The 27,644-nt window shown below is 48.3% G+C and overlaps 1 protein-coding gene across 1 annotated transcript in view; it reads left to right on the top strand.

Annotated features, from left to right (window-relative positions):
• The window catches only part of ext1b (exostosin glycosyltransferase 1b), a 60,475-nt gene that overhangs the window by 17,918 nt on the left and 14,913 nt on the right, over nucleotides 1-27,644 (top strand). Inside the window, exons 2-4 of the mRNA XM_077009076.1 lie at nucleotides 24,172-24,265; nucleotides 25,449-25,556; nucleotides 27,207-27,326. Coding sequence (XP_076865191.1) covers nucleotides 24,172-24,265; nucleotides 25,449-25,556; nucleotides 27,207-27,326 — 322 coding nt within the window. The remainder of the gene's footprint in view (nucleotides 1-24,171; nucleotides 24,266-25,448; nucleotides 25,557-27,206; nucleotides 27,327-27,644) is intronic.

The raw sequence follows: 27,644 nt of genomic DNA, 5'->3' as shown, positions 1-27,644 counted from the left end.
CAGCTTCACAGCGCTGGTGTCTAAATCCTGTTGTTCTGAATCATCTCCAGTCACGTTGTGCTATTGCATCCATTCAGCTGTGATTAGCCTCTTGAGCTATCAAGTCATTAGTGCCAATTGAATATGCGTATTCATAAGCAGAAGACGGGTGTCTCGCAGTGGGCTTATATGATTTCGCTTGGATCATAAAGCCTTGGCATATGTTCAGCTGAAGGGGTGTGTGTGTGTGGGGGGGGGGGGGATCACATGCTAGTTCTGGTTGCAGACACGAGTGATTAATAGTGGTATCTGTTGGCTGTCTCGGCGGAGGTGTTCTTCACAGGTGTATGCGAGAGAAATGGGAATGTTCCTGGGTTGAGGGGCTTTGAGCAGGTGTTCAGACCCACTCTCTTATCTCCACACAGCCAGGCCCACTGTTGCTCTGCCCTGCTGGGAGTGTGTGTGTGTGTGTGTGTGTGTGTGTGTGTGTGTGTGTGTGGACGGTGGGCGCGCGTCTCTGGCGCGGCCCACGGCGGCGTGGTGTCTGAAAAGAGACACCCAAAACTTTCATGCCAGGTTTGTATAGAAGTGTGTCATGTAGCCTGCATGTGAGAAGGAGTCATGTGACTGAGGAGATGAAGGCCTCTGTGCCCCAGCAGCAACAACAACAGGCTCTGAGGGGGAACTGGGGGGCAGGGGGGGTTGGAATTAATCATTGTAGATGTTTATTGGATGGGAGTTGTACACTGCTACAGCACTGAGCTGACGAGCTTCATTACCAACAGCAACAAGAGCTGCTGCTAATGTGTGTGTGTGTGTGTGTGTGTGTGTGTGTGTGTGTGTGTGTGTGTGTGAATATTCCCAGCTCTTTCCTCTATATAAGGAAACATTTCCGTAACTACTGAGGCAGGCTTGGACCATAAACAGATTGAGAAAACACCCTCAATTGGAAATCAAAAGCTAATCAAGCATGTACACACCATGAACACCCAACCTTCCCTTTATATTAACGCACTATTGTTCCGTTCACGTTAATGCCGCACTTTAATTGAGCTCCTGTATAAATATGCACATGAACGATGACCACACCCCCTGTGATGCAGCAATCCGTCACGCTGATGTGTCCGTGTAGCCCTCCTAGAATCACAGCGGTGCTGACCCATTTAACTTTCTGCTGTAATTGCCTGCATGTGCCCTGAAGTCCGTAGGCAGGAATGTTTTGTGTGAGAGACTCTCCTGTGCGGTGGTCATTTCCCCGGTGTCGGTCCACCTTACCACAGTCTGTTCCACTCGCGTTTGGATCTGGGCACTCCAGAGAAGTGCAGAACCCACTGCCTGCGAACGTTGTGAGAGGCTCGGTTAAAAGCTGCAGAGGGGATGTGTGATGTGGCTACAGCAGGCTGCGCTGTGAGGAAGAGGCTTCTGCCTGCTAATGGTGTGCACATGTGGTGGAGTGTTCTGGAGTGTTCTGGAGAGATGTGTTCAGTGCTGGTTTTAAGGCCCGTCTCCCAGATGCTGCCACTGCAGGCTAAGATTCTGTCACGGGGATCTAGTGTGGCTTCCCACTGATGCTGCGAGTCCACAGACCCGCTGCTGATCGAGCTCTTGTTGGCTCAGCAGCCAATGCCTCCGTTCCATGTAGGCAGGCCAGGTAGGCAGGGTCTGGCTCTATGTCCTGACCCTGCTGTCACCTACAGGTGAAGCTTACAGCAGGAGCTCTCCCTGGCTGGGTGGGGCTGGGGCGTGTCTCCCTGGCTGGGCGGGGCTGGGGCGTGTCTCCCTGGCTGGGCGGGGCTGGGGCGTGTCTCCCTTGCTGGGCGGGGCTGGGGCGTGTCTCCTTGGCTGGGCGGGGCTTGATAAATTTTACGTGCAGCCTGATGAATTCTGCAGTTAGCATTAGTGTTCTGAAAATTGATTTCATCACAGTATTGATTTCATCAAAGTTTCCCCTGTGATTTCTTTTTGAAAAATAAGTAATGGTTCATAGTTCTTAATGTGATTTGTGAGCTCACTGAATCCTAAAATAGCCAACGGAAGTCGTAACAATGTTTGGAGCGAAATTCAGCCAAAAAAGAAAAGTTTCCTTGACTAAGGTGACCAGCTAAACCAAACGAGCTTTTGAGTGAGTAGATATTTTCTTTCAGAAATACAGATGTAAACCTTTTTTGGTTTATTTTACTTTTTATTTTTAAGTGCTACTACAAGAATAAATTGTTTAGCTGAAGCCCTTTCTAACCCTTCTGATACCAGTCACTGCCATCTTTGTTTTCGAGATGAAATCAAAAGTTTTTTCCAAAATGGTTTTATTTAAGAAATGCCTCCCTGTTCTGTAGAGTAGAGGGGTTCACATGTGAGGCGTTTGAGTAGCTCTCACCCTGGGTAATGACTTTTCAGATGCTAATCGTGTCTTAAGGGTTCAGAAGGAGTCAGATGCTGCCTTGGGGGTCAGGGGAGTTTCCTCGGCACACCTGAGCCTGTCTCCAGCCCCCTGGCCCTGCTCTCATGGCCCTCTCTGGAGCCTGGCTGTCCTGACCAATGTCCTTAATCCACTTAATCCACACGAATTCCCACAACCGAACCTCCCACGCACGCACATGCAGTCACACGCGTGTGCGCACACACCCCCTCACCACACTCGCCACAGACGCATAGAGTTTGAGTGGGCCGTTCTTATCCGTCCTCATGCAGTTAACAGCTCACCACGATTCTGTGTGTGTGTGTGTGTGTGTGTGTGTGTGTGTGTGTGTGTGTGTGGGGAAGGACAGATGCACGTTTGCGCACTTCCTCGACTGTAGTCACTCCAGTGCGCTGTGTAGCGGATGCTGTGGCTTCTGTTGTGGTGACCGAGCTTCAGAGTCGCGTACACATCCGCCTGTCGGGTCGGTCGTCGCTCACGTCGGCCCAGCACCCTGCTTTCAGCTCTGTGGCGGAAACCGTCCAGGCCGTCGAACCTTTCATCGTGGAACCGAATGTTTACACGTTGCGGTGATTAAAGGGATGTTGGCGTTTTGATCTGAGGGCGTTGCGGCGCTGACGCTCGCCGCTGCTTTGACTGAGCAAGGCAAGAGGCTGGCTCCTCGAGAACAGTCGCTCAGACAGGCTCCGCCTCCTCAAACGCCTCCTCCAACCCCAGGCCTGCCTCTCCTCCTCTCGACTCCACCCAGCTGAATACATTAGTGAGGTTTGGAAGTTTTGGAGACTGAAGTGTTCGGGGGAAGCCCAGAAGACTCTGTTCCAGCATGCAGTCACTTCCTTGCCCCATTTCTCTTCCTGCTTCTAAGACTTCTAAATCTAAAATACCCAATGCCATCTAGTGTCTGCGTCTACACACTGTAAATAGACATCTGCAGAAGGTTACTGGTTTAGCAGTGGCGCTTTCTGTTGCAGTAGAAGTGTGCCTTGTAAATGCTGAAGCTTCTGCTCTTCTGGGCTCTTGGTGATAATGCAGAGGCAGACGTGTGTGTGTGTGTGTGTGTGTGTGTGTGTGTGTGTGTGTGTGGGGCCTCCGTTGGGCTGAGGGAGGTGTGTGTGGTACCACCCCCCACCCAGACCTGCACCCCCCCCCCCCCCCCCCCTGGAAATACCTCACTCTCTCTGTCCTTCCCAGCTTCACTACGCTCAAAGCCAAGAGGGGGAAGGACGGAGAGAGTGAGGTCTTGTCCAGGACTTGTGACTGGACGCTGACTACCACACACTGGATGTCCTCCTAGTGGCAGACAGGAAGCGGGAGATCTAACGCACCTGCTCGTGTGGGTCTGCCTCACCCGTAAGCCCCTCCCACGTCTCCTCCCACGTCTCCTACGGAGACTCTGCAGCTCTTTATAGGCAGCTGGCAGCAGTCAGTCTTTAAGCGGCCACACTTCATATCTTCTATAGCCCTTAAGAAGGCAGCGCCTTTATTTTGAAGGTCTGTACTGCTTGGTGTAGGGATGTGGTTTAGCAGTGCTATAGACAGTCATGGTGTGTGCGGTTTATCGCAGCTCCTCTTTTATCTGTGTTGGCTGGTTGCTGACTGGACGTCGACAGTCGGCCTGTCTGGCCACACACACCACGTGTTAGTAGCTGAGGCGCTCGCAAGGAACCTAATGTGGCAGCCAGACGTTTCAGAGCACCCCTCTCTCTCTCTCTCTCTCTCTCTCTCTCTCTCTCTCTCTCTCTCTCTCTCTCTCTCTCTCTCTCTCTCTCTCTCTCTCTCTCTCTCTCTCTCTCTCTCTCTCTCTCTCTCTCTCTCTCTCTCTCTCTCCCCCTCCCTCCCTCCCTCCCTCCCCATCTTCTCCCCCACAGAAGAAAACAATGTTTGAACTTCCTTTTTGTGTATCTTTCAGTCGAGCGTGTGTTCTGACTGCGTGGGTGTTCCCACCACTTCTTCCTTCAGCCCCTCATTTTCCTCTCACTCTTTCAAATGCACTCTTCACACTCCTCCCAGTTTCACTCCTTTCCTGCATTTCGTTGTCCATCTCTCCTCCCCTCCATCCGCGTGTCTTCATGCGGGTCCTATAACTGACCTTTCTCATGGTGAGGTTAGTGGTGTAGTCGTGATGGGGCGGAGCTCACATGGGGGCCGCTTCTCTCCCGTCAGCCCTATCCACCAATCCTACCTGCTTAATTAGGGTATTTCCCAGAATCCCTGGGGTGGTGTCTGATCTACTCTCTGAATGAAAACTGGCTAGCTGTGAATCTTTGTTTGAGGAGACAAGTTTGTTCACGCTTTCACCTTGCTGTACTTTGACCCGTTAATGAATATACCAATGTCAGCACTGTAGCAAATGAAAAGTAATTTGTTTAAATTGCATGCTGAAAGTTGTGAAGGACAATTAAATATGTAATTACCTGTTTAATTGGTGTAATTTCAAAGTTCTTGTCAGAGAAGCCAGTTAGCCTTTGTAGAAAGATGCAGTCTAAATCTCAGCAAAGATCCATTATGTTGTTCCCATTTCACTAGTTCTGTAATTTGTGGTATTAAAATAATAATTTGCATATGAATGGAGTCTGTGTCTGTTGCTATCCAGTGCATTACACTAATCAATATTAAATCTCTCTCTTCCCCTTCTTTTGCCTGAATGTGATCTTCTGTGGATGTGGTGTCCTCTAAACAAAAGGTAAGTGAATTCTTCATCCACTCGCTGCTCTCCAACACAGTGCTTGATGTACTAGTAACAGCAGACTCGGAGTCTTGAGCCTTTTGACTTTGAGCACAAACATTTTATCAGTAGTTTGGAGAAGCAGGAAGAGGGTTAGTGTGAGAACTCACCATGTTGTGAGCGTGTCGCAACATACCCCCCACCAGAGTCCCACTGCTGAAGGAGCTCTGGTCCTGAACCAGTGAGAGAGGCCAGTGTCTGTCCCTGACAAACTCTGAAAGCATTTTGTTCGTTTTCTCCCTTTACTGGCAGATTCATGTTTATTGTTTAGAAAGCGAGTGTGCTAAAGACTGCAGTTTGAGATTTGACTGAGAAAGGGCCGTCTTGGGCTCCTCTGTGCCTGTTTGGATGGTGGTCTGTGAGATTACTTCACCAGCACGCCAGACATTAATATGAACCGTAATTCTCTGCTGTCTAACTTTCATATACTACAGGACAGTCATGGTTCGTGTTCTAGTCTATGCGTCACGTATGTGATGTTGTGGCACGGACACTGCGGGTGAGGGCCCTGCTGAGGGTGTGATGTTTTCTGCCGTCAGCTGGATTTGTTCCTCAAAGCCTCGGTGATGCAGCTTAATAAATGGGAGGTGGTTTACTCTTGGCCTCCTGTGCCTACGCTCATTTTCCTGCTCATCTCGGGTAATGGCTTCTCCACGTCCGTCCCGGTCCCTCTCTGTTGCCTTCCCCCGCGTCTCAGACCCTCTCATCCGCCGGTGTGATTAGCACCGCCTCGCCCCGCTGTCTCGGAAATGAGTTTCCAACGCACCGATAATACAGCAGCGGCGCCACGGAGCCACGCCGGGTCCTGATGAATATGCAGTAGGATCGTCTGACCCATCAGGAGCTCCGATACGGGGCCTCCTTTTGTTTCTCTTTCTCCCTTTTTAATGGAATACCAATGAACTAAAACCGTGTCCCTTCAGGTCCTCCACGGCAAACCTTCTCAACGGAGAACGGAATAAGGAAATGAGGCACTTTAAAGGCATCCGTACTGCAGCTAAATGGCACATAGGGCACTTTAACTCTGGACGCCATCTTGGAATGTGTCTTGTGACCCAAGTCTTAGTCTAATACGTTGAGAGCGGGAGATGGTGTGGGGGAGTGAAATTGTGTTAAACGGGGGGGAAATGGTCCATGTGCTGGAGTGTGTCGGTGAAGCTGGTCTTCTCATCTGTCCACACACTGGACTCCGGGGCCCTCGTTAGTCACGCGGCCCCTAGGGGAGTCTGCGAAGGAAGCAGAAGGACTATATGAGGTCCTGCAGTGCTGCGATTTGTTGCGACAGGTCCGTGAGTGTCCTCCAAGCTCAGCTGCACTCTGAGAAAAAGTAAATAAAAGTCCTTCCCAGGCTTGTATGTGTAATGGTTTGATTTGGTTAAGTGTGGGAAGAATGCTCTTCACTGCATGTTGAGTCTTTAATCATATTAAGTAGTGGGTGGAAAGACTTGCTGAAATGTGATGTGTGTCTACGTGTGTACGTAAACACACACACCAACCACACACTCACCCGAAGACCTCTCCCCACCTGATTGCTTTCTCATTTTTCTCTGGAAAGATTTATGGTCTTCAGGATCTGTGAGACAGGCTATTACCATGAGCTCTTAGAACTCATCATTCAACTGAAGGGGTGCGTGTGTGCTCCACTTTGCTCTGGTCTCTCCTCCGTGCCGCATCCGCCCTTCTGCCCCCGCTATCTGCCCAGGGTGCACGGGTTACCGTCCCAGAAAGATCTGCTCCTCAGATTGCTTACATCGCTGCCTTCAAAGGCTAACTGATCTCAGTCGGTTGTTGATGAAGCACGTGGGCTCAGGAATCTTCCCTTTGGAGAAGTGGAGCAGGAGAAGGCCGTCTGCTCACTTTGCAACGCAGCTTTTACAACGGCTGAGCTGTCAATCATTCTCTTTATCTCCGAAGGAATGTAAATCATTGCCATTCAGTATTTAGGCGCTCACTCTCAATCCTGTACGACTGGGTGCTGCTAGCAAGCGTAGAGGAGCCGATGGTTTGTAGCTTCCGCATCGCTGATGTAAAGTTTTCCAACCGTCTCGCAGCATCTGCACAGAGGGCGCGTGTGAGGAGCAGGTCCTCATTAGGCTGGCAGTGTGCACCCACAGGAGCCATTATGGTTCAGTTAAATCAGCTTGTGAGAAGCTGAGATCCGTGTCCCTGGCCCCCTCCCCCACCCTTTACACCCCAAGACCAGCTGACACTCCGCCCTTTTCCACCAATGAGGAACCACTTCCTAGCAACTACCAAGCACTACCATAGAACCGGTGTTCTGTCGGATTTTCCTACCTTGTCGAATTTTCCTACCGTATCAGCTGGCAGCGCGTATTTATAGACTAGTCTGTCGAATTTCCCTCCCTTGTCGAATTTTCCTACCGTGTCCGTTGGCATAGCGTATTTGTAGACGTATCTCTTAGTTTGTTTACCTTATGGAAACGTCGTAATGTAGCGCAAATCAGCGTTTAAAAAGTAGTATTGTAGACGTATCTCTTAGTTTGTTTACCTTATGGAAACGTAATGTTGCGCAAATCAGCGTTTAAAAAGTAGGATGAGCTTTAAAATAAACGTTTTATTTTGCGTATTACTGTATTATTAATAATAATACAAGCAAATTGGATTGTTTACATCTTTGAATGAACATGTTTTTAGCCTGTGTGTCATTATAAACCAGCATTAAGTTCAACACTACAGGTAGTGTTACACGGTTAAAAAAACTTTATAAATAGCGATAAAACATTAAAAAAAGAACACGTTCACTTACTGCACTGATGTAGGAGTAAATGGCGTTGATGTGGAGGTAGTAAAATGGCGCTGTTTAAACAACTAGTTAACTTAATGCACAGTTGAAAACATTGCAATTGCAAACAAAGAAGAAACAAAGAAGAAATTATAAACAAGAAATTAACTTACTGCACTACTGAAAGGACTAAATAGTACTGCACTGTTGAAATTCGCTAGAAGGTAGGAAAAATCGATGGGTGTAGTCGGCGGCCACCAAAATAGTGACGTAAAGCGACTTGCGCATGCGCAGTAAGCCTTGGTATGAATTTTCGATGGGTAGGAAAAATCGACAGAACACCGGCCCACTTTTGCACCAGTGTTTGTTGGAGCAAAAAAATAAACTGTAGTAAGGTGCTCTTAGATTACCTGCGTGCATTTGTGGTGTTCCAGAAATTTTTAAGATAGCATGGGTAAACTATTGGTTATGAGAAAACTGATAATAACATAATGAAATGACAGATAACAATGTTAATATAGTGAATATAACAATGTTAAATGGTTACTGAGATTTATAGACACATGTCTGTGAAGTCTAACCTAATCAGCCTAACATCATTAATGGCCGTCATGAATGCAGATGCAGGGTGAGCTGCTATTGAGCACAAAATAATGCGCTAGCAAATTCCTCTTTCCAGTGTTGCTTTCCTCTACAAATGGACACGCCCATGTATGTCATCACGATTCATGATAAGGAACCTTTACTTCCAGCTGGGAAGGAACGTTTAGAATTCCAGCACCAGTTTATTTTGGAGAAGTTGCGAGAAACGCGAACCGTAACTGTTCAAGTTTCACATTGGTGGAAAATGGCTGACGGTTCCAACCAAATCAGAATCTCCGCCTGTGCCGTCTCCTCAGTGTCTCGGACAGAGCCATGTTTTATCAGTAATCAACATTAATGTTCCTGACTAAATTTATCCCAGACTCCCATAAGTGTTGAAGCCATGACCCAGATGGGACTTGAGAACTATGTGAGGTGTTTATCAAATACAACATGGGGTCCAAAGCAAGTCTACCAAGAAGTGACGAATCGGGTCTGGGGACTCCAGAGGGCCAACTGGCTTGAAATTGCTTTACTTGGCTCTGTTGACATTGTTACAGGCAACATTTTTCCTGACAAAAGCTCTTTGAAATGATGGAACACACCACTAGTACAGTGCACAGTGGGCCACAGTAAATCAGGATTGGTGTGAACCTGAAGCATGCATGTGTTGCCTCTTGAATAAGGTATACCATATGGTGTGCCAACAGGACATTAAAATGTATTTCAGTTTCATACTCAGTTTTGGTGTATCGTTGAATAATGCATATCAACCGATAAAAAAAAAAAAAGAAAATGTACTGGTTTTTGGTAGAAATGGCAGCTGTTCTTGGTAATGGTTCAATAATGTCTCCGTGTTTTGGTGTGTGGATGACTAGTGTGACCCCCTGATGCCCTCCGGATATTTCAGGCGTTAATAAGGAGCAGTGGTTCGTGCTCATCTGCCACTTTGGTTTTTGAAGAGTAAACGTTCCCCTCTGAGAGTACGACCTGCCTTTTTGTGCTGTCAGTTGTCACATTCCTCTTCATTGTATCCCCACGTCGTCTGGTCTACGGGCTCTCGCTGTTGTCCCCTCTCAGCGGGACGCCCCAGCTGCATGGAGGAACCCCATCAGGCTGGGCTTGCTGGATCAACACCGCAGCTCTTCTCCGCCTCCGCTGCCAGACCCGGACTCATCAGATTGATTAAATGTTAGCAGTGCACGCTGCCTGACCTCTAAAGCATCTGCGCTCCATAAAGTCCTGGTCTACTGCTGTCAATTCCATAAACCTCCTGACTGCGAGAGTCGGAAGGCAGCTGGCCTGCCACAGCGGTGCTATCTTGTCTCGGCGCCAGTCTGCATGACCGATGCTCCCCACCTCACCGTACCCCCCCACCCCACCCCACCGTACCCCCCCACCCCCACCCCACCTCACCGTACCCCCCACCCCCACCCCACCTCACCGTACCCCACCCCACTCGCAGGCCGCCGGACAAGATGGAGCCGTCACGCGCTGCTCTTTTGGCACCGTGACATTTAGAAAGACTGTTTGTTTTTATCACTCCACATCGGATCATTCCTCCTTCTACCCAGTCCAGGATCACTTGGACCTTCATGTTAGGGAGGTGTCTGGGTTTTATTTTTTTCAAATGAATGAATGAATGGATGTGAAATGAATGGATGAAGTTGCTAGAAATTCACATACATGTTAAAACTAATTATGTTTTCAGGAGCTTTGCTTCTATATCAATTATGTGATTAATTTGAAGCTGGAATTGATTTGTCCATTGCTACAAATGGAAGTGTGTAACACCAGCACAGTAAACATGGTCACGTGCACTAATTGAGTAGCGCTAGCACAGTAAACATGGTCACGTGCACTAATCGAGTAGCGCTAGCACAGTAAACATGGTCACGTGCACTAATCGAGTAGCGCTAGCACAGTAAACATGGTCACGTGCACTAATTGAGTAGCGCTAGCACAGTAAACATGGTCACGTGCACTAATTGAGTAGCGCTAGCACAGTAAACATGGTCACGTGCACTAATCGAGTAGCGCTAGCACAGTAAAGGTGGTCACGTGCACTAATCGAGTAGCGCTAGACATGGTCACGTGCACTAATCGAGTATCGCTAGCACAGTAAACATGGTCACGTGCACTAATTGAGTATCGCTAGCACAGTAAACGTGGTCACGTGCACTAATCGAGTAGCGCTAGCACAGTAAACATGGTCACGTGCACTAATCGAGTAGCGCTAGCATAGTAAACATGGTCACGTGCACTAATCGAGTATCGCTAGCACAGTAAACATGGTCACGTGCACTAATCGAGTAGCGCTAGCATAGTAAACGTGGTCACGTGCACTAATCGAGTAGCGCTAGCACAGTAAACACGGTCTCAGATGTTCACAAGTAAGCAAATACATTTGAATATGAATTAGATTTGGGCTACCTCGTATGTAAATGTGCATTTTTGAAACGCATCTATAGATAATTCAGGAAATACTTATAGACAAGTTTATACACACATCAAGAGGCTAACTACATGACTTCTTCCTGAAGCCAAATTCCTGGGTTGTAAGGGGCCACCCAGAAGACGTTGAGTGGCTTTGTATCAAACAGCTTCAGATTTAGAAGCGTAATCTCTGTCAGGTGCAAATGAGACACCTATACAACATGCCCTTCTTAAAATAAAACAAGGAGCGTTTGGACCACGATTTCTGAATCATCTCAGAGACTCCCAAGAAGAAAGCGGTGAATGGAGTGTGGAGTAGAGGAAAACTGTCATTGTGGGCTTCACTTTACGACACTCATGCAGTCTTAATGGTGGCAGTCTCTCCCCAGCAGGTCTGGGCTGAGATCAAAGACGTGTTCAAATCGTCCGGCGGATCGGCTGTGCAGAAGGGCTTCATGTGTAGGCCAACAGAGCGCCTTTCTTCGTGGTGGTGTAGCTGTACCATGTGACCTGATTGTGTCGACATCCGGAGATCAGATGTCTCATAAAGTCATTGTTTCGAGCATAAGGTTATTGTTACTGTCAAAACACAAGGATTTATGAATCAGCAAAATGATGTATGTATGCCTCAAAAGTATGACTGGAGTCATTGTTCACTTCTAAACCACAGTCACAGACGAGCACACACGTTTACCACTTGGTCTTAAGCACAAGTGTGTATATACACACACATGCACTTCTGCCTGTTCACACGATGTGGTACTTTTGCACAAATCACCCTCATTTGCAGACCAGCAGGTGAATCGCACAGGCACAACGGCATGCAAACGAACTCTCGTCTGGAAACACTCAGCTGATTGTTCATTGAACCTCAGTGAGAACATATGACCCTGGTCTCCGTCTGCCGGTGTATGTGCCAACAGCATGCTCTCTGCTTAAATACAATGGTCCTCAGAAACCTTTGAAATGGTCACGGGCTGGAGATGTGCAGCAGTTGCCTGCCAGCTCCTACCTGGACACGCAGCCTTCCGCAGAGATTAGCTGCCTGCCTAGCGCCGCTCATCAAGGGCTGTGCTGGAGATAATGTATCAGGTGAGGGTTAGAAATACCTCCTTAACAAGGAGTCCAAGAACCGACTCGATAGAAATGTGGCGTTGGCCGCTGTGGACCTGTGTGTAAAAGCAGTTTGACTGCACCATGGGCAAATGTGGAGGTTGCCCGTTGCCATGTTTAACGGGCTTAGGGCGTTGCCGATGGCATCGTGCATTACGTATTCCACCTGCAGCTCACGCTTGGAAACAAACAAAAAGAAAAGACTGAGCGGCTCCCTCGTTGGTCTGCTGGATGCTCTCTGCTGATTGGTCGTACCGTGACCCCGGAGCTGTGCTGAGCGAGACCAGAAGTGATACCTTGCGCACACTTACACCTTATCAGAAAAGTAGAAAGGGTTTAAAATCCTGCAATACAGTGTATGCTGGGTATTAAATGTGTAGTCTTCTAAGACATGATGGTATCTCATCCTCAGGGCCTGTCCTGGTCTGAGAGATGCTTAAATTGTGCGTTTGGACGTCGGCATTTTAGTGCAAGTGGCTTCGAGATGGAAGGAGCACTTTACTGTCTCGCTGGTTTGTTTGATGGTGGTTGTGCGACGCACGCTGCCGTGTCTGAGACGTGCGTCCTGCCCTGTTCATGCTTGTGAGTATAATGGAGTGCTTTGATGCCACCGCACATAACGGGCAGGCCTGCACTACCGCACGGCCGTCCGAACCCTGGGCCGAGCCTGGGCCACGCCCCTCCTGCTCACCAGGCTGACATCAATAGGCCAATCGGGCTGCTCTCATCTCTGCACTGCAGGTCCTGTTTTAATTGGTTATGTTGGCAGGTGGGTGGCTGGCGCTGATCCAGGATCAGCAGGAATGGCCCACTCAGGGGGGATTTGAGTGAGGAGCCGTGAGTGACTACAGCCCAGCTGATGCCAAACTTCGTTAGCTCAGGAGGGGGGGAGGGGGAGGGGGGAGGGGGGGGGGGTCCTGGGTTCTAATTAAACACGTTTAACCCAAGGTCATATTAAGTGGAGGGGTGGGGGTGTTGCCATAGATGTTTTATTGAGTCTCTTTGAAGTGTGGGGGGATGGGGGTGATGTCTGCCTCTGCGCTCGAGGAAGTCCGACAACCCCTCCGGCTGATGGGCTTTTGTACACCGACATTTTGTTTGGGGGGGGATGTGAGGACTTGAATGTCACGGTTAGAGGTGTCAGAGCCGCGGGTGTGTAGCGCAGCCAGTGCAAACCTCGACTGCCGTGTTTACTGATGAGATTTCAGGCGGGCTAACCTGGCCCACCTCTCGCCTCACGAGGGGCTTTGTTGACATTTTGAGGCGAGCGGGTGGAGTTTGTGGCGAGCGGGTGGAGTTTGTGGCGAGCGGGTGGAGTGTGAGGCGAGCGGGTGGAGTGTGAGGCGAGCGGGTGGAGTGTGAGGCGAGCGGGTGGAGTGTGAGGCGAGCGGGTGGAGTGTGAGGCGAGCGGGTGGAGTTTGAGCCGATGGCTGACGTAGAGCTGGAAGAGCAGTCCGTTTTGCTTCCACACAACTACTGCGACAGAGCGGCTGTCGTCTTTGACGTAATTTAACGTCTTGTTTTTGGAAAATGTAAGTCCCTCTACTTCCCTCGGGATGCTCGAGGTCATATTTCTGTATTTTTAGGTTGATATTTGGGCATATTAATCTAAGGCCAGAACGTGATATTGGTAATAGCTGTATCATCACTTAGTTCTCCCAGCATGACACTTGGAAAATTGTGCTTTAATTGTTACACAGTTTTACAGTCACTAAAATGGATCAAAGGACTGTATAACTCTTTTGTTATGGGCCCAAGAGAAAACAGTTAGGCGGGCGGCATGTGGGTGGTTGTGGTGTGTGCGTGCGTCTATACCTGCGTGTGCATTTCCGGTCCTGCTCCATGGTCCTGTTGTGCTGGTGGTGCTCTAATTGAGGCAGACAGACCGTCGAGCTCCTCTCCCCCGTGTGTGTTGACACCTGCCTTTAGCACATCGTCTCGGAGGGGCAGTGGGGCAGATTCTTCCTCTCTGATGTCACGACTGCTCAGCAACACGATCCGTCTGTGTGTGCTTGTGAAGAAGGACTCGCACACACTCGTGATGCTGTCAGCTTAAACGCTCCTCTCACCATGATGGGCTGCAGTCTGTGAGGAACCCAGAAGAGGGATGGTAGCTTTGTTCCTTGGCCATACTGTCAACGTCTCCCCCTATGTCCACATGTCCCACAATGGCCCTATGTCCACATGCCTTGAAAGGCGCTGTATCACTTTGTCCCCACACACACACACACACACACACACTCTCATCCCCCCTATAAACCACACACACTTGATTCATAACCACATTACACTGGAACAGGTTGCCAGGCGACCATGCAATGTTCAATATTTATTTTTTAAAACAAACAAAAAAACACAGACAGGCCCGGTGTCTGATCGCCCGGCCCCTGGCCTCATCTGCCGTCCCGGCTGTCATTAGCCCCGGCCCAGAGTGGTCCATCGCCATGGTGACACTCTAGTCTTGTCCTCTTCTTTAGTCCAACACTCCACTCCCTCTTCACAAGGGCCCTAATGGCTACTTCAATCAGAACCTGCTGTAGACTCACTGTGCACATCATCTGACCCTGGTGTGGAGGGTTCAACAGTAACAGATCACAGCGCTGTGGCAAAACTAACTCTCTCTCACCCTCCCACCCTAAGGTTATGGTTTCTGGAGATGAATTATGGGCAGTTTGGACAGTGTTGCTGTAGTCTGTGTCACCACTGAAAAGTGAATGTGGACACAGTTGAGTACGAGGGTGTTGTGAAATCAGAGTTCCTGTAACTGGCGGAGGATGGAATTCCACAAGATTGTTCACTCTGTCTCGTCCACGCCCTCCCCTGAGACACTGGGTTACAGGAAAAAGGGGTTTGTGTACATTGTTGTAGTTGCAACCTGATCAAAGATGATGACGTATCCGCTGGAAACTGGATCGGTGTTTCCACCGATTTGTTCTGAAACTTATCCATTGTAAATGTGGAAAAGACGAAATGTTCAATGAGCACATTGTGTTTGAGGGCTGTGTATGCGCGTGTGTGTGTGCGCATGTGTGGAGACCTCCTCCTCATCAGGAGCAGAGAGGGAGTCCCAGGAGCGTTTTGTTCCGAGGGGTCCTGTGCTCACTCCTAACGACCTCACCTCCCCACTCCCACAGGTGTGACATGGGAGCCCGGCCTGTGAGGCACACCTGGATCACGTAGCGCTGCCCTCACAAGGCCCGTTCTGGCCGTTAGGAACACTCACGCCTGCCCGTCCCAGTTTCAGGCACGCACGTCTGTCCTTCACGTCGTCCGACACCTCTGGCCGTGTTCTCACGGGCTGCGGTTTTGATGGATGTCATGGTAAACTCCGCGCTCGGACTGTGCAGAACCAGGCCATTCTCCTGCTAGCTGGGAACGGGCTGCCCGCCCTCTCACACCCGCAGTCACCGCTGGGGGGAACCAGGCCTATCGGGCCCTAGTGCCCTGTCCTCCTGCTCCACAACAGTGCTGGGGAGGTTTAGAGCTTTAGGCCTTTGCTGTACGGTGAAGTTCAGAGAGAGTCCCCTTCCGCCCAGATCAATCAACCTTGACTGATTGGACCATTGTTGTTTTTGCTGCTTTTTTGGACACACACACACACACACACACCGTGGACTGTCAGAGGTGCATATGGTGTGGAGTCCTTGTGGCTTAAGCCTTTAAATTGAATAAATTAGAATGTGTTTGCAAATAAATGAGTTAATTAGGAGGCCTAGCGCACCTCTGGGCCAGAGCCCGGAAGCAGATGGCGCCGTCTCTCTCCTCTCTGACTGTGGCGATGCCGATCACAGCTCCTCAGGCCCAGACGACCCGGTAGAACCGGTGGTGCGGACACAGGCTAGCTTTGACCACTGCACCAGAACTGCCGCTCTGCTCTGTGATCGCAAACAGGTTAGAAAGAGGTTGACGTGACTTCTGAGAAGCAGAAATGATTCTGCTCACCTGCAGGCATGTTCAGTAGGTGTGCAGAACGACCAATGTGTAGAGTAACAGCAGCTTGTTGGGTCTCTGTAGAAACCGGGAGAGTGACTCCTGGGTGTAGACGCAATCCGGAATGTTCTGTGAACAGTTGGCTGACGTGATACTTCTGCATAGCTCGAGCATAAGGGAACTACCTGCCTGTTGGTCGCCTCGTTTGACTGGACACTTCTGCGGACGCCCGGATCACCTCACCTCCATTTTCACTGTTCCACAGTGTGTGCCAAATGTCGCTTTGTGGAATTGAAGCAGAAAAGGCCTTTCTAATGTCAGTGCTGTGCGTTCCTTTGACCAATCCAGTGCCGTCGAGTGTAAACGCTGCTCTTATTTCCAGGCTAACATCTCTTTTAACGTCTCGTCAAAAGCGTGTTTCTTTTGGGGCGTGTGCGTCTGCTGGATGTGGTTAAGTGCTGTGACATGGCAGGAACATCTGCGGTGGAGATGCGATGCGAGATGAAAGATGCAGAGCCCCCGTGGGCAGACGTGTGTGGACACGCTGGCGAACAGGCTCTCCTTCGCACGCGCGCACGCTCGGCACACGTCAGCACGCTGCTGCGAGCCATCTGGATTCACACGTGTGCTTTGAAACACATCTGCTGTCCTTCCCGTTCCCGCCCTCTGATCTGCCAGTTCGGCCCGTGCGGCGCTAACCGGGGAGAGCGGCTCCGACCGGTCACATGAGCCGGGGGGGGGGGGGGGGGTGTGTGCGCTCATGGCTGGGCTTTGACGTCCTCCGCCCTGCGGTGTTGTGTGGAGGCTCTCTGAGCCCTGGCGCTGTGTTGAAGGACTGGCTTGCTGACATGGTGCAAAAGGAAGAAATTGAAAAGAACATAGTGATAAACTTGTCCCAGTAAATTAGTGTGCTGGCACAACCACTTGTTTGTATTTGTCAGATAGAAAAGCTGATGGTGTTGACGTGGAAAGAGTGGAGAATGTGCTGAGGACTGGTGGGGGGTGGCGCGCGCGCGCGCACACACACGCACGCACGCGTGCGCACAAGTCTTTCACTATGCTTTTCTATGCTTTTGCTTGGTTCTAGGAGCGATCCAGCCCTTAATTAATGACACTTCTCCAAACACACTGTTAACTGGTAAACCCAACGTAATCAAACTTTTAACTGATCCTATGAATCACACACCCCACCCAGTTAACCAGTGCTACCACTCTCCTCTCCTCAATGGCTGTTCCAGCAGGCACACACACCTTACAGGTGTGTCATCAGCATATGAGGGCTGGGTGATGTCTTAGCTAGCGAGAGCAGCAGACATGGAGCCGTACTAAACCGTTGATATATACTTATGTATATGCTAGTGGTGGGCGATATGGGGGAAAAATGTTAGCACGATTTTTTTTTTGCATAAAATCACGATTTCGATTTTTTTATCACGATATTCCATCCAAAAAAATGGGGGGCTACAACGCTTTCTTTCTAAGCAGATTTTAATGAGTGATGCTGATAAAGTGCACTATTGCACTAAATATACAATATTTCCCAGCATGTTAAACTTAATTAAGTTAAATATTTATACATATAGTCGAAATGATTCGAAATAATTTGCTTTTTTATCACATATTTAATGGTTGGTTATTTTCAAAACGCCCATTCTTAACGTCTTCACGTTTTCTCCTGTTTCGTCCTGGAATTACAAGAGGCTCGTATTTGTTAACGTAATAGAGGAGAACTGTTCAGTCAGACAGATATTTGTTGTGAAACGAAGTAGTTACAATTTCAAGCATTTTCAAGTACTTTAGCCTAAATTCCAGCACTTTCAAACCTGGAACACAAAGCAACATTAAAATTGGTCAGGTAAATGTTCCTTGCTGTTTTCGAAGGGTGTTTCTTTATACTACCACAAACAACACGGACAATACTTTCCTCTTCGTTACCAGCTCCTCGGTTATGCTTTTATATGCTTTTAGCCAATGAATTTTCAATTAATACATTAATAGTTCAATACATCAATTGATTCCTTACAAAAAATAGTCTATTGTGAAATTGTATTTTTTGAGTACATTTTGTTCTCGTTGTATTTTGTCCACCTTGCTAGTACTGCGTTGGACCACCATTTGCCTTCAGAATGGCACTAATTCTTCAGACATGGATTCATCAAGGTGCAACATTGACATTGTCTTTAAGAATACTGTGGTAGGCTGTGGTGTTTAAACAGTGCTCAGTATTAAGGGGCGCCAAGAAAATCTCCACATTACACCACCGACAGCCTTAATAAAAGCAAGATGGATCCATTCTTTTGTGTTCTTTATGCTAAATTCTGATCCTACCTCCTATCTTAATGTCGAGACTCATCAGACCAACATTTTTCCAGTCTTCCTTTGTCTAATTTAGCCCATTTGCTTCAAGGTGTGATGTGTGCATGTCTCCGTAGTAACAAATCTCCGCTGCTTTGCCACTTATGTTGTTGAGGCGAATTCCCGCATGTTTTGATGGGCAGATACGTCTGAGTGAGTGGGAGATGAAGGAGCCTATCGTTTAACTTTTAAAATACAAAGTTAGATATTTTCCCCCAATCACAAAAAATAACGCTGCATCACCTGTCACCACTGGCGAGTCAATTAATTATATTACTCGCAAATTAATATTTATGGTCTCAATCGCGACCACAAGTGTCCTACAGAAGTGGTTGGATGGGTGTCTGTGCCACTAACCCAGTGCCCACTCGGCACACAGCATTGGCTCTGAGCCCCAGGGCCCCCAGGGACCTCCTCATACTTTGGGTGCTAATTAAAAGCTACATAAGCTGGTTGATTAGCTCTGATTGCTTTAACAAGGTAGCGACAGTAAGCGCAGTGGTGTGCACGGATGGGCCTGGGCACCCCCCTGTCAGCACGTTCTGCTCTGATGTGGAGGAAGGCGAGTGGGGTCAAAGGTCACCACCACTCCTCCCAGGGGCTGCTGGGGGCAGGACTAGGGCTGGAAGCGCTGTATTAGCCTCTTGTGGCCATGGGAATAGCTGAACTGTTGCTGATCGGCACCTCTCCTTAAAACGGCTGCATCTCTCCCACTGCGTTTACTGGTCACATTCTAGGCGGCGGTGTCACTAGCTGAATTCCTCACGTTTCTGATCATTACAGCGTCATTTGTGCACATCACCTTGATTTGACTTTTTGCCTTTAGAAGCGTCTTCTGCACCTCACAGGAGTCTGGGGTTCTAGTTGGTGCTCTGCAGGAATATCTGATACAAGTCAGCAAGCAGGTGGAAGTGGTAATGGTGTTTAGTGGGAATGTAGCTGGTGTTTAGGGGTAATGGTGTTTAGGGGTAATGGTGTTTAGGGGTAATGTAGCACATGTTTGGTAATGTACACACACAGAGGCACTAGAGGGAATCTCTGTTTCTCTACATCTCTCTCTCTCATTCTCTTTCTGTGTATCTCTATTGTTCTCATTCTCTCTCTCTCTCTGTATATTGTTCTCAGTGTTTAATTGGCATGTAATATTTAGCAGGAAACACCTAAAAATAAGCATAGATAAGAGAAATATTTTACAAAGTTATAGGTTGGAATAGGGCACTAGAAATGACTAGAAAAAAACATAAGACCCAATGACCATTTAGTGTTTAGTGGTAATGTAGCTGGTGTTTAGTGGTAATGGTGTTAGTGGCAATGTAGCACGTGTTTAGTGGCAATGTAGCACGTGTTTAGTGGTAATGGTGTTTAGTGGCAATGTAGCACGTGTTTAGTGGTAATGGTGTTTAGTGGCAATGTAACACGTGTTTAGTGGCAATGTAGCACGTGTTTAGTGGGAATGTAGCAGGTGTTTAGTGGTAATGGTGTTTAGTAATAATGTAACAGGTGTTTAGTGGGAATGTAGCAGGTGTTTAGTGGTAATGGTGTTTAGTGGTAATGTAGCAGGTGTTTAGTGGTAATGGTGTTTAGTGGGAATGGTGTTTAGTGGGAATGGTGTTTAGTGGTAATGTGGCAGGTGTTTAGTGGTAATGGTGATTTGTGGAAATGTAGCAGGTGTTTAGTGGGAATAGTGTTTAGTGGGAATGTAACAGGTGTTTAGTGGTAATGGTGTTTAGTAATAATGTAGCGGATGTTTAGTGGGAATGTAGCAGGTGTTTAGTGGTAATGGTGTTTAGTAATAATGTAGCGGATGTTTGGTGGGAATCTAGCAGGTGTTTAGTGGTAATGGTGTTTAGTAATAATGTAGCAGATGTTTAGTGGGAATGTAGCAGGTGTTTAGTGGTAATGGTGTTTAGTAATAATGTAGCAGATGTTTAGTGGGAATGTAGCAGGTGTTTAGTGGTAATGGTGTTTAGTGGGAATGTAGCAGGTGTTGAGTGGTAATGGTGTTTAGTAATAATGTAGCAGATGTTTAGTGGGAATGTAGCAGGTGTTTAGTGGTAATGGTGTTTAGTAATAATGTAGCAGATGTTTAGTGGGAATGTAGCAGGTGTTTAGTGGTAATGGTGTTTAGTAATAATGTAGCAGATGTTTAGTGGTAATGTAGCAGGTGTTTAGTGGCAATGGTGTTTAGTAATAATGTAGCAGATGTTTAGTGGGAATGTAGCAGGTGTTTAGTGGTAATGGTGTTTAGTAATAATGTAGCAGATGTTTAGTGGGAATGTAGCAGGTGTTTAGTGGTAATGGTGTTTAGTAATAATGTAGCAGATGTTTAGTGGGAATGTAGCAGGTGTTTAGTGGTAATGGTGTTTAGTAATATTGTAGCAGATGTTTAGTGGGAATGTAGCAGGTGTTTAGTGGTAATGGTGTTTAGTAATAATGTAGCGGATGTTTAGTGGGAATGTAGCAGGTGTTTAGTGGTAATGGTGTTGAGTAATAATGTAGCGGATGTTTAGTGGGAATGTAGCAGGTGTTTAGTGGTAATGGTGTTTAGTAATAATGTAGCAGATGTTTAGTGGTAATGTAGCAGGTGTTTAGTGGTAATGGTGTTTAGTAATAATGTAGCAGATGTTTAGTGGGAATGTAGCAGGTGTTTAGTGGTAATGGTGTTTAGTAATAATGTAGCAGATGTTTAGTGGGAATGTAGCAGGTGTTTAGTGGTAATGGTGATTAGTGGAAATGTAGCAGGTGGAGATCTTCGTGCTAAGTGCTTTGCTGCAGGTAGCTCCACTGTGCTGTTCATCTCGCTGCATCTAAGGCTGATCAACCTGCTCCAGACATGGCGGTGATTTTTGGCTTCTCTCCCAGACGAGCTCCCCAGGAATTCTGGGAAAGGAGGTGTGTTGTGTTGAGTTGCTGGAAACACACGGTCAACGAGAGCAATGCATCAATTGCGTTTTTGACGAACACAAGCCCCTTTATGCAGCCGCCGCGCGGTGCAATCTGCGTGTAATTAAAGGCCCTCCAAATGGACACATTTAGCTGCAGTTGCCATGGAGATCGGGCATAAAGCTTCTTGGGGGTCAGTTCAGTAGGGTCAGTAATTGTGTGCCGACTGAAATGCAGACAGCCCGACAGGAAGGCCAACACCACGGGGGACTGGGCCCACCCCCTTCTACACACACTCATCCTTGGGGGCTTTTTGTTTTTAGCTCTACTTTAAATATTTCCGCCGCTGTTGTTTGTTTCTGGTTTGCACAGTTGTTTTTTTAGGGAGTGTTTTTGTTTCTAACACTCCCCCCTCCATGACACGGTTTTGTGAATAATGCATGTATCTTTACATGGCCATATTTTTAGACAGTTTTCCTCACGTGTGCGCACAGGGAATGTGCCAGAAGTGTGTACACACACACACACACACACACACACACACACACACACTTGGGCTTCTCTGCTCTCTCTTCAAGCTCAGGCGCTACAGTTGCAGGCAGATAACGATGACTCCGAGTGGTAGAGCCACTGCTGCTCACACACACACACACACACACACACACACACACACACACACACACACACACCACACCACACCACACCACACCAGCTCTGTGAATTCACACCCTACTTACTGTGTAGTACTCTATTTAGTGTGCCAACCGACTGCAGCGTTGTCCGAATTCTCTGGGCACTTGGAGTGCCTGTATGGTTCACTACACGCTAACCCATAGTGAATGGCACATTTACGTAAACAACCAGTGTGTCTCGCAACACGTATCGGGTGCCTATTGCAGGTGTGTGCGCTGTTCTTGGCAGGCTTGCCGGGTGAGAGACGTTGACAGGCATGGCAGTTCCTATTCCAGCTGATCCCAGAACAGTCACAATGTAATGCACAGGAAACGTCAGTCTTTCACTCCTGGGTATCAATAAAGTCATCAACACGGTTGGAGCTGGAAAACTCCACTGCAAAGACAGACACGGCTGCGCTCCGCCGGTGTTAACACGGCTGCTGTTTAATGTTTACGTCTCGGCTAGAAGTGCCCCGCTCTCGTGGTGCCTCTGTGATTCTGGTGTGTGTGCTGGCGTGTGTGTCATCTGGGTGCAGAGGTAGTGGAGCAGAAAGAGGAAGTGTTATGACCGGTGTGAGAGGACTAGAGGGAATCTCTCTGTTTCTCTACATCTCTCTCTCTCATTCTCTTTCTGTGTATCTCTCTATTGTTCTCATTCTCTCTCTCTCTCTGTATATTGTTCTCAGTGTTTAATTGGCATGTAATATTTAGCAGGAAACACCTAAAAATAAGCATAGATAAGAGAAATATTTTACAAAGTTATAGGTTGGAATAGGGCACTAGAAATGACTAGAAAAAAACATAAGACCCAATGACCATTTCTAAATATGTAATAATCAATAATCATTAGTTTGATTGTCCTCACTGGTTGTCCCTCAGGCTGTGACAGGCTCAGACACATTGTGCTGTGTGTGTGATCAGTTCAGTCTTCTCTCCTAATATGTACAGCAGTGTCACTGAAGCACTGGAACTCAGGGGAGATGCTCATTACTTTCCTACAGAATCTCTTTCTAATGGGGTCATATTTAGGACAATCAGTCAGAAAGTGCAGCTCTGTCTGCACCACTGAGAGCTCACAGTGGGAACACAGTCTGGCCTCTCTGGGTAACCAGCTCTGTCTGCGCCGGTCAGGTTCAGTGGCCAGACTCTGAGTCCATCTTCCTCAGTCTCTTCTCTCTGTCTGTCACACTCTCTCTGTCTGTCTGTCTGTCTGTCTGTCTCGCTCTCTCTCTCGCTCTCTCTCTCTCGCTCTCTCTCTCGCTCTCTCTCTCTCTCTCTCTCTCTCTCTCTCTCTCTCTCTCTCTCTCTCTCTCTCTCAGGTATGGATGGGTGTGTTCACACTGATTTACATGCACCTTGTTTTTGAAATTTTTTTTTTCTGCCACAAAATGAATTCTGTCTAGTTTTGTGTGTGTGCAGTAAAGAGCAGATGTGTTGAAGCACGCTGTGGTATTGAGAGGAGTTCCAACTGCTCAGAGAAAATGAATAGAGATCCCTTAGGTTTGATACAGGAACAGAACTATTTAACTTCAGTAATAAGCAACAGAAACACCCGTGTGTGTGTGTGTGTGTGTGTGTGTGTGTGTGTGTGTGTGTGTGTGTGTGTGTGTGTGTGTGTGTGTGGCCATTAAGGAGGTAGTCATAGTCAGCATGTAGTAATAGGCTGAGAAGGCAGTCAGCACACCAGCAATGGAGTCAGCAACATTATCATAACCCAGTTAATAGGAAACCGTGTATGTGGGTGACACTGAGCTGTGTGTGTGTGGGGTGGGGGTTGTGTGTAAGACTGAGTGTGTTCTCTTAACCTTCACCTTCTAGTAAATGATGAATGGTTTTCTAGCTGATAAATAACTGTCCAGTCTTTTAACCTTTTGGTCCATGTGTCAGGCTGAGCCTTTCAGGTCTGTGTGTGTGTGTGTGTGTGTGTGTCGGGGGGTGAGGGACCCATGTGCGACACGACATGCAACATGTGGCAGAGCAATGACTCTGTCTTTGATATGTAAAATGACTATCTTCTCAGCACATGTGTGCGGTGGGTGGGTGTGTTGAGGACAGCAGGAAAAGCTGGATAAAGCCTTACACACACACACACACACACACACACACACACACACACACACACACACACACACACACACACACACACACGCACTACCTGAAGATCAGCTACCTGAAGCAGATGTCACTCCTAACATATTACCCCAGGACTGCCTGATTGTTCTGTGTGGATAGTAAGAAAGCCCATCTCACTGGGGGGGGGGTGTGCAGACACACACGGGCCTGTGAACCTCCAGGGTTCAGGAGGAACTTCAACACTGTGTCTGTGTTGGTGCAGATATGACTACCGTGAAATGCTCCACAACTCCACCTTCTGTCTGGTGCCACGAGGACGCCGGCTTGGTTCATTTCGCTTCCTGGAGGCGCTGCAGGTGAGTGGGCTGTGACACACACACACACATACACACACACACACACACACACACACATACACACACGTGTTCTCAGATAACTGATGGTGTGTGAGTGAGCGCTACGCCTCGGGGCACTATGAGCTCTTGCTGACCCCGTGAGTGGCAAGTCCAAATTCTGAGAGGTGAAATGCAATCACTTGACCTGCTCCCTCTTACATCCTCTCCTCCACCACTCCTCCTCTCCTCCACCACTCCTCCTCTCCTCACCTTAACCCTCCTCCTCTCCTCCACCTTAACCCTCCTCCTCTCCTCCACCACTCCTCCTCTCCTCCACCACTCCTCCACCTTCCCCTCCTCCACCACTCCTCCTCTCCTCCACCTTCCCCTCCTCCACCACTCCTCCTCTCCTCCACCTTCCCCTCCTCCACCACTCCTCCTCCCCTCACCTTAACCCTCCTCCACCACTCCTCCACCTTCCCCTCCTCCACCACTCCTCCTCCCCTCACCTTAACCCTCCTCCACCACTCCTCCTGTCCTCCACTTTCCCCTCCTCCACCACTCCTCCTGTCCTCCACTTTCCCCTCCTCCACCACTCCTCCTATCCTCCACCTTCCCCTCCTCCACCACTCCTCCTCTCCTCCACCACTCCTCCTGTCCTCCACTTTCCCCTCCTCCACCACTCCTCCTCTCCTCCACCTTCCCCTCCTCCACCACTCCTCCTGTCCTCCACCTTCCTGTCCTCCACCACTCCTCCTCTCCTCCACCACTCCTCCTCTCCTCCACCACTCCTCCTCTCCTCCACCATACCCTCCTCCACCACTCCTTTAAAAAACCCTCCTGAGTTCTCTGTAGGAGCTTCTACTCTTGCTGTCTGTCCTGAGTCACGTGTCCTGCGATCACATCCCTGTCCCTGCGTCCCTCTCTGAGCGTGTGTGTGTGTGTGTGTGTGTGTGTGTGTGTGTGTGTGAAGCAGGTCTTTGAGTCATTATCACTGCTGTAGCTGCTGTGCCCTCTGTGGCCGTGCTGAATCTCCTCTAATTTAATTCAGCAGCACGTGTGTCTGTCTCCTGCGTGCCTCTCTGTTCCCCTGTGTCACTCGCCCAGCACACCCCTGATTTGTATGGCTGTCTAATGAGAAGTACACCGTGAATGACACCTACTGGTGACCTGTGTGTGTGTGCGCATGTGTGTGCGTGCGCAGGCAGCCTGTGTGCCCGTCATGCTGAGTAATGGCTGGGAGCTTCCCTTCTCTGAAGTCATCGACTGGAACACGGGCGCCGTGATTGGAGACGAGAGACTCCTGTTACAGGTCAGAACCCTCGCCCCTCCCCCACTCTCCTCACCCCAGACTCTCACCCTCTACCTGCCCCCCCCCCCCCTCTCTCTCTCGCTCGCTCTCTCTCTCTCTCTCTCGCGCTCTGTTCAATTCAATGGTGCTTTATTAGCAAGACAAATGTGCACATTTGTAGCGCCAAAGCTATTCACAGTGGTATTATCATATAGACAGAATACACAACAATAGTTTGCTATCAGTAATAGTAATAACAATAATATTATAACAGCAATAGCAAAACTTCTATTGGCATTATTTCCTCCATTGCCTCTATAACTGATACGTATGATACGTATAGTAATAATAAAAGTAATAATAACAATAATAGTAAAAATAGTAATAGTAAAAATTATAATACTAACAATGATAACAATAGTAACAAAAATAACAATGATAGTAGTAATAACTACGAAGCTCTGTGGTGACATGGTCCCTCACTGTCCCTCAGACTGTAGAGTGGACATACAACGCTGTTATATTGTCCCTCACTGTCCCTCAGACTGTATTGTGGACATAAGGCTCTGTTATATGGTCCCTCACGGTCCCTCAGACTGTAGAGTGGACATACAGCGCTGTTATATGGTCCCTCATTGTCCCTCAGACTGTATTGTGGACATAAAGCGCTGTTATATGGTCCCTCACTGTCCCTCACACTGTATTGTGGACATAAGGCTCTGTTATATGGTCCCTCACGGTCCCTCAGACTGTAGAGTGGACATACAGCGCTGTTATATGGTTCCTCACTGTCCCTCACACTATATTGTGGACATAAAGCGCTGTTATATGGTCCCTCACTGTCCTTCACTCTGTAGAGGGGACGTACAGCACTGTTTTATGGTCCCTCACCCTGTAGAGCGGGCGTACAGGGCTGTTATATGGTCCCTCACTGTCCCTCAGACTATATTGTGGATGTACAGCGCTACCAATTTGCTGAACTCTTATGTTCACCAAGAACATACAGCAGCTTCTCATCATGGAGACTTTTGGACACTAATTTTGTTCTGATATGACTAAACTTTGTGCATTCAGTCAGGAAGTGTAGCTCTGTCTGGATCTTATTGTCCTGACATGGTCTTTGGTTTTATAGCTAGCCAGGACTGTGAGTCTGCCTTTCTCTAGGGCTACACCAGTGTTAGTGTGGCGTTGGTGTGTGTTAATCCAGGACTGTTTGTGTGTCTTTCTCTATGGCCTGTGGCGATGGTTGCTGAGACTGTACTTCGTCATGGTGGATCTCTCACGCTCTCTCTGTCTCTCTCTTTCTGGGTCTCGCTCTCTGGCGCTCTCTCTCTCTCGCTCTCTGGCGCTCTCTCTGGCGCTCTCTCTGGCGCTCTCTCTGGCGCTCTCTCTGGCTCTCTCTCTCTCTCTCTCTCTCTCTCTCTGGCTCTTTCTCTCTCTCTCTCTGGCTCTCTCTCTCTCTCTCTCTCTCTCTCTCTCTCTCACCCCAATGTTGAATCATCTCTGTGTTAATTAATTAGTATCTGGCTTGACTTGTATAACAAACACTGTGGTTCTTCCTTCAACACATTTCTCCTGTGTAGACTTGTAAGTGTAGACCTGTATGTTTGAACAAATGTGATGAGTCATCTTACCTAATCTCAACATCTCCCTCCCCTCTCTCTCCTCCAGATCCCATCCACAGTACGCTCCATCCATCAGGACAAGATCTTGGCTCTGAGACTTCAGACGCAGTTCCTGTGGGAGGCTTACTTCTCATCGGTGGAGAAGATCGTCCTCACCACTCTAGAAGTAAATCATGAGCAATCAGCCTTCATTCTGTCATCACACACTTATGGATCTCTTGCTCGCTCACACACACACACACACACACACACACGCGCACACACACACACACACACACCATGACATCACTTTGACAAGAGCCGTGTTTGTACCACTCAGAACACCTGGCGTAGGTTGAGCACCATGATAAGCGCTGCGTTGCTGTGCTGAAGGATCTGTCCTTCACTTCTGTCTAACTGCACCATCAGTAAACAAGTCACGTGTCAAAGAAGAGTAAGAATCGGAGGCCCAGGCCACGTCGGAGCTTCTGCGCAGGTTTAGGCT

This window comes from Brachyhypopomus gauderio, chromosome 6 (assembly GCF_052324685.1).
Source record: "Brachyhypopomus gauderio isolate BG-103 chromosome 6, BGAUD_0.2, whole genome shotgun sequence".
NCBI lineage: Eukaryota > Metazoa > Chordata > Actinopteri > Gymnotiformes > Hypopomidae > Brachyhypopomus > Brachyhypopomus gauderio.
Note: the sequence above shows the minus strand (reverse complement) of the source record. Positions and strands in the feature narration are given on the sequence as shown.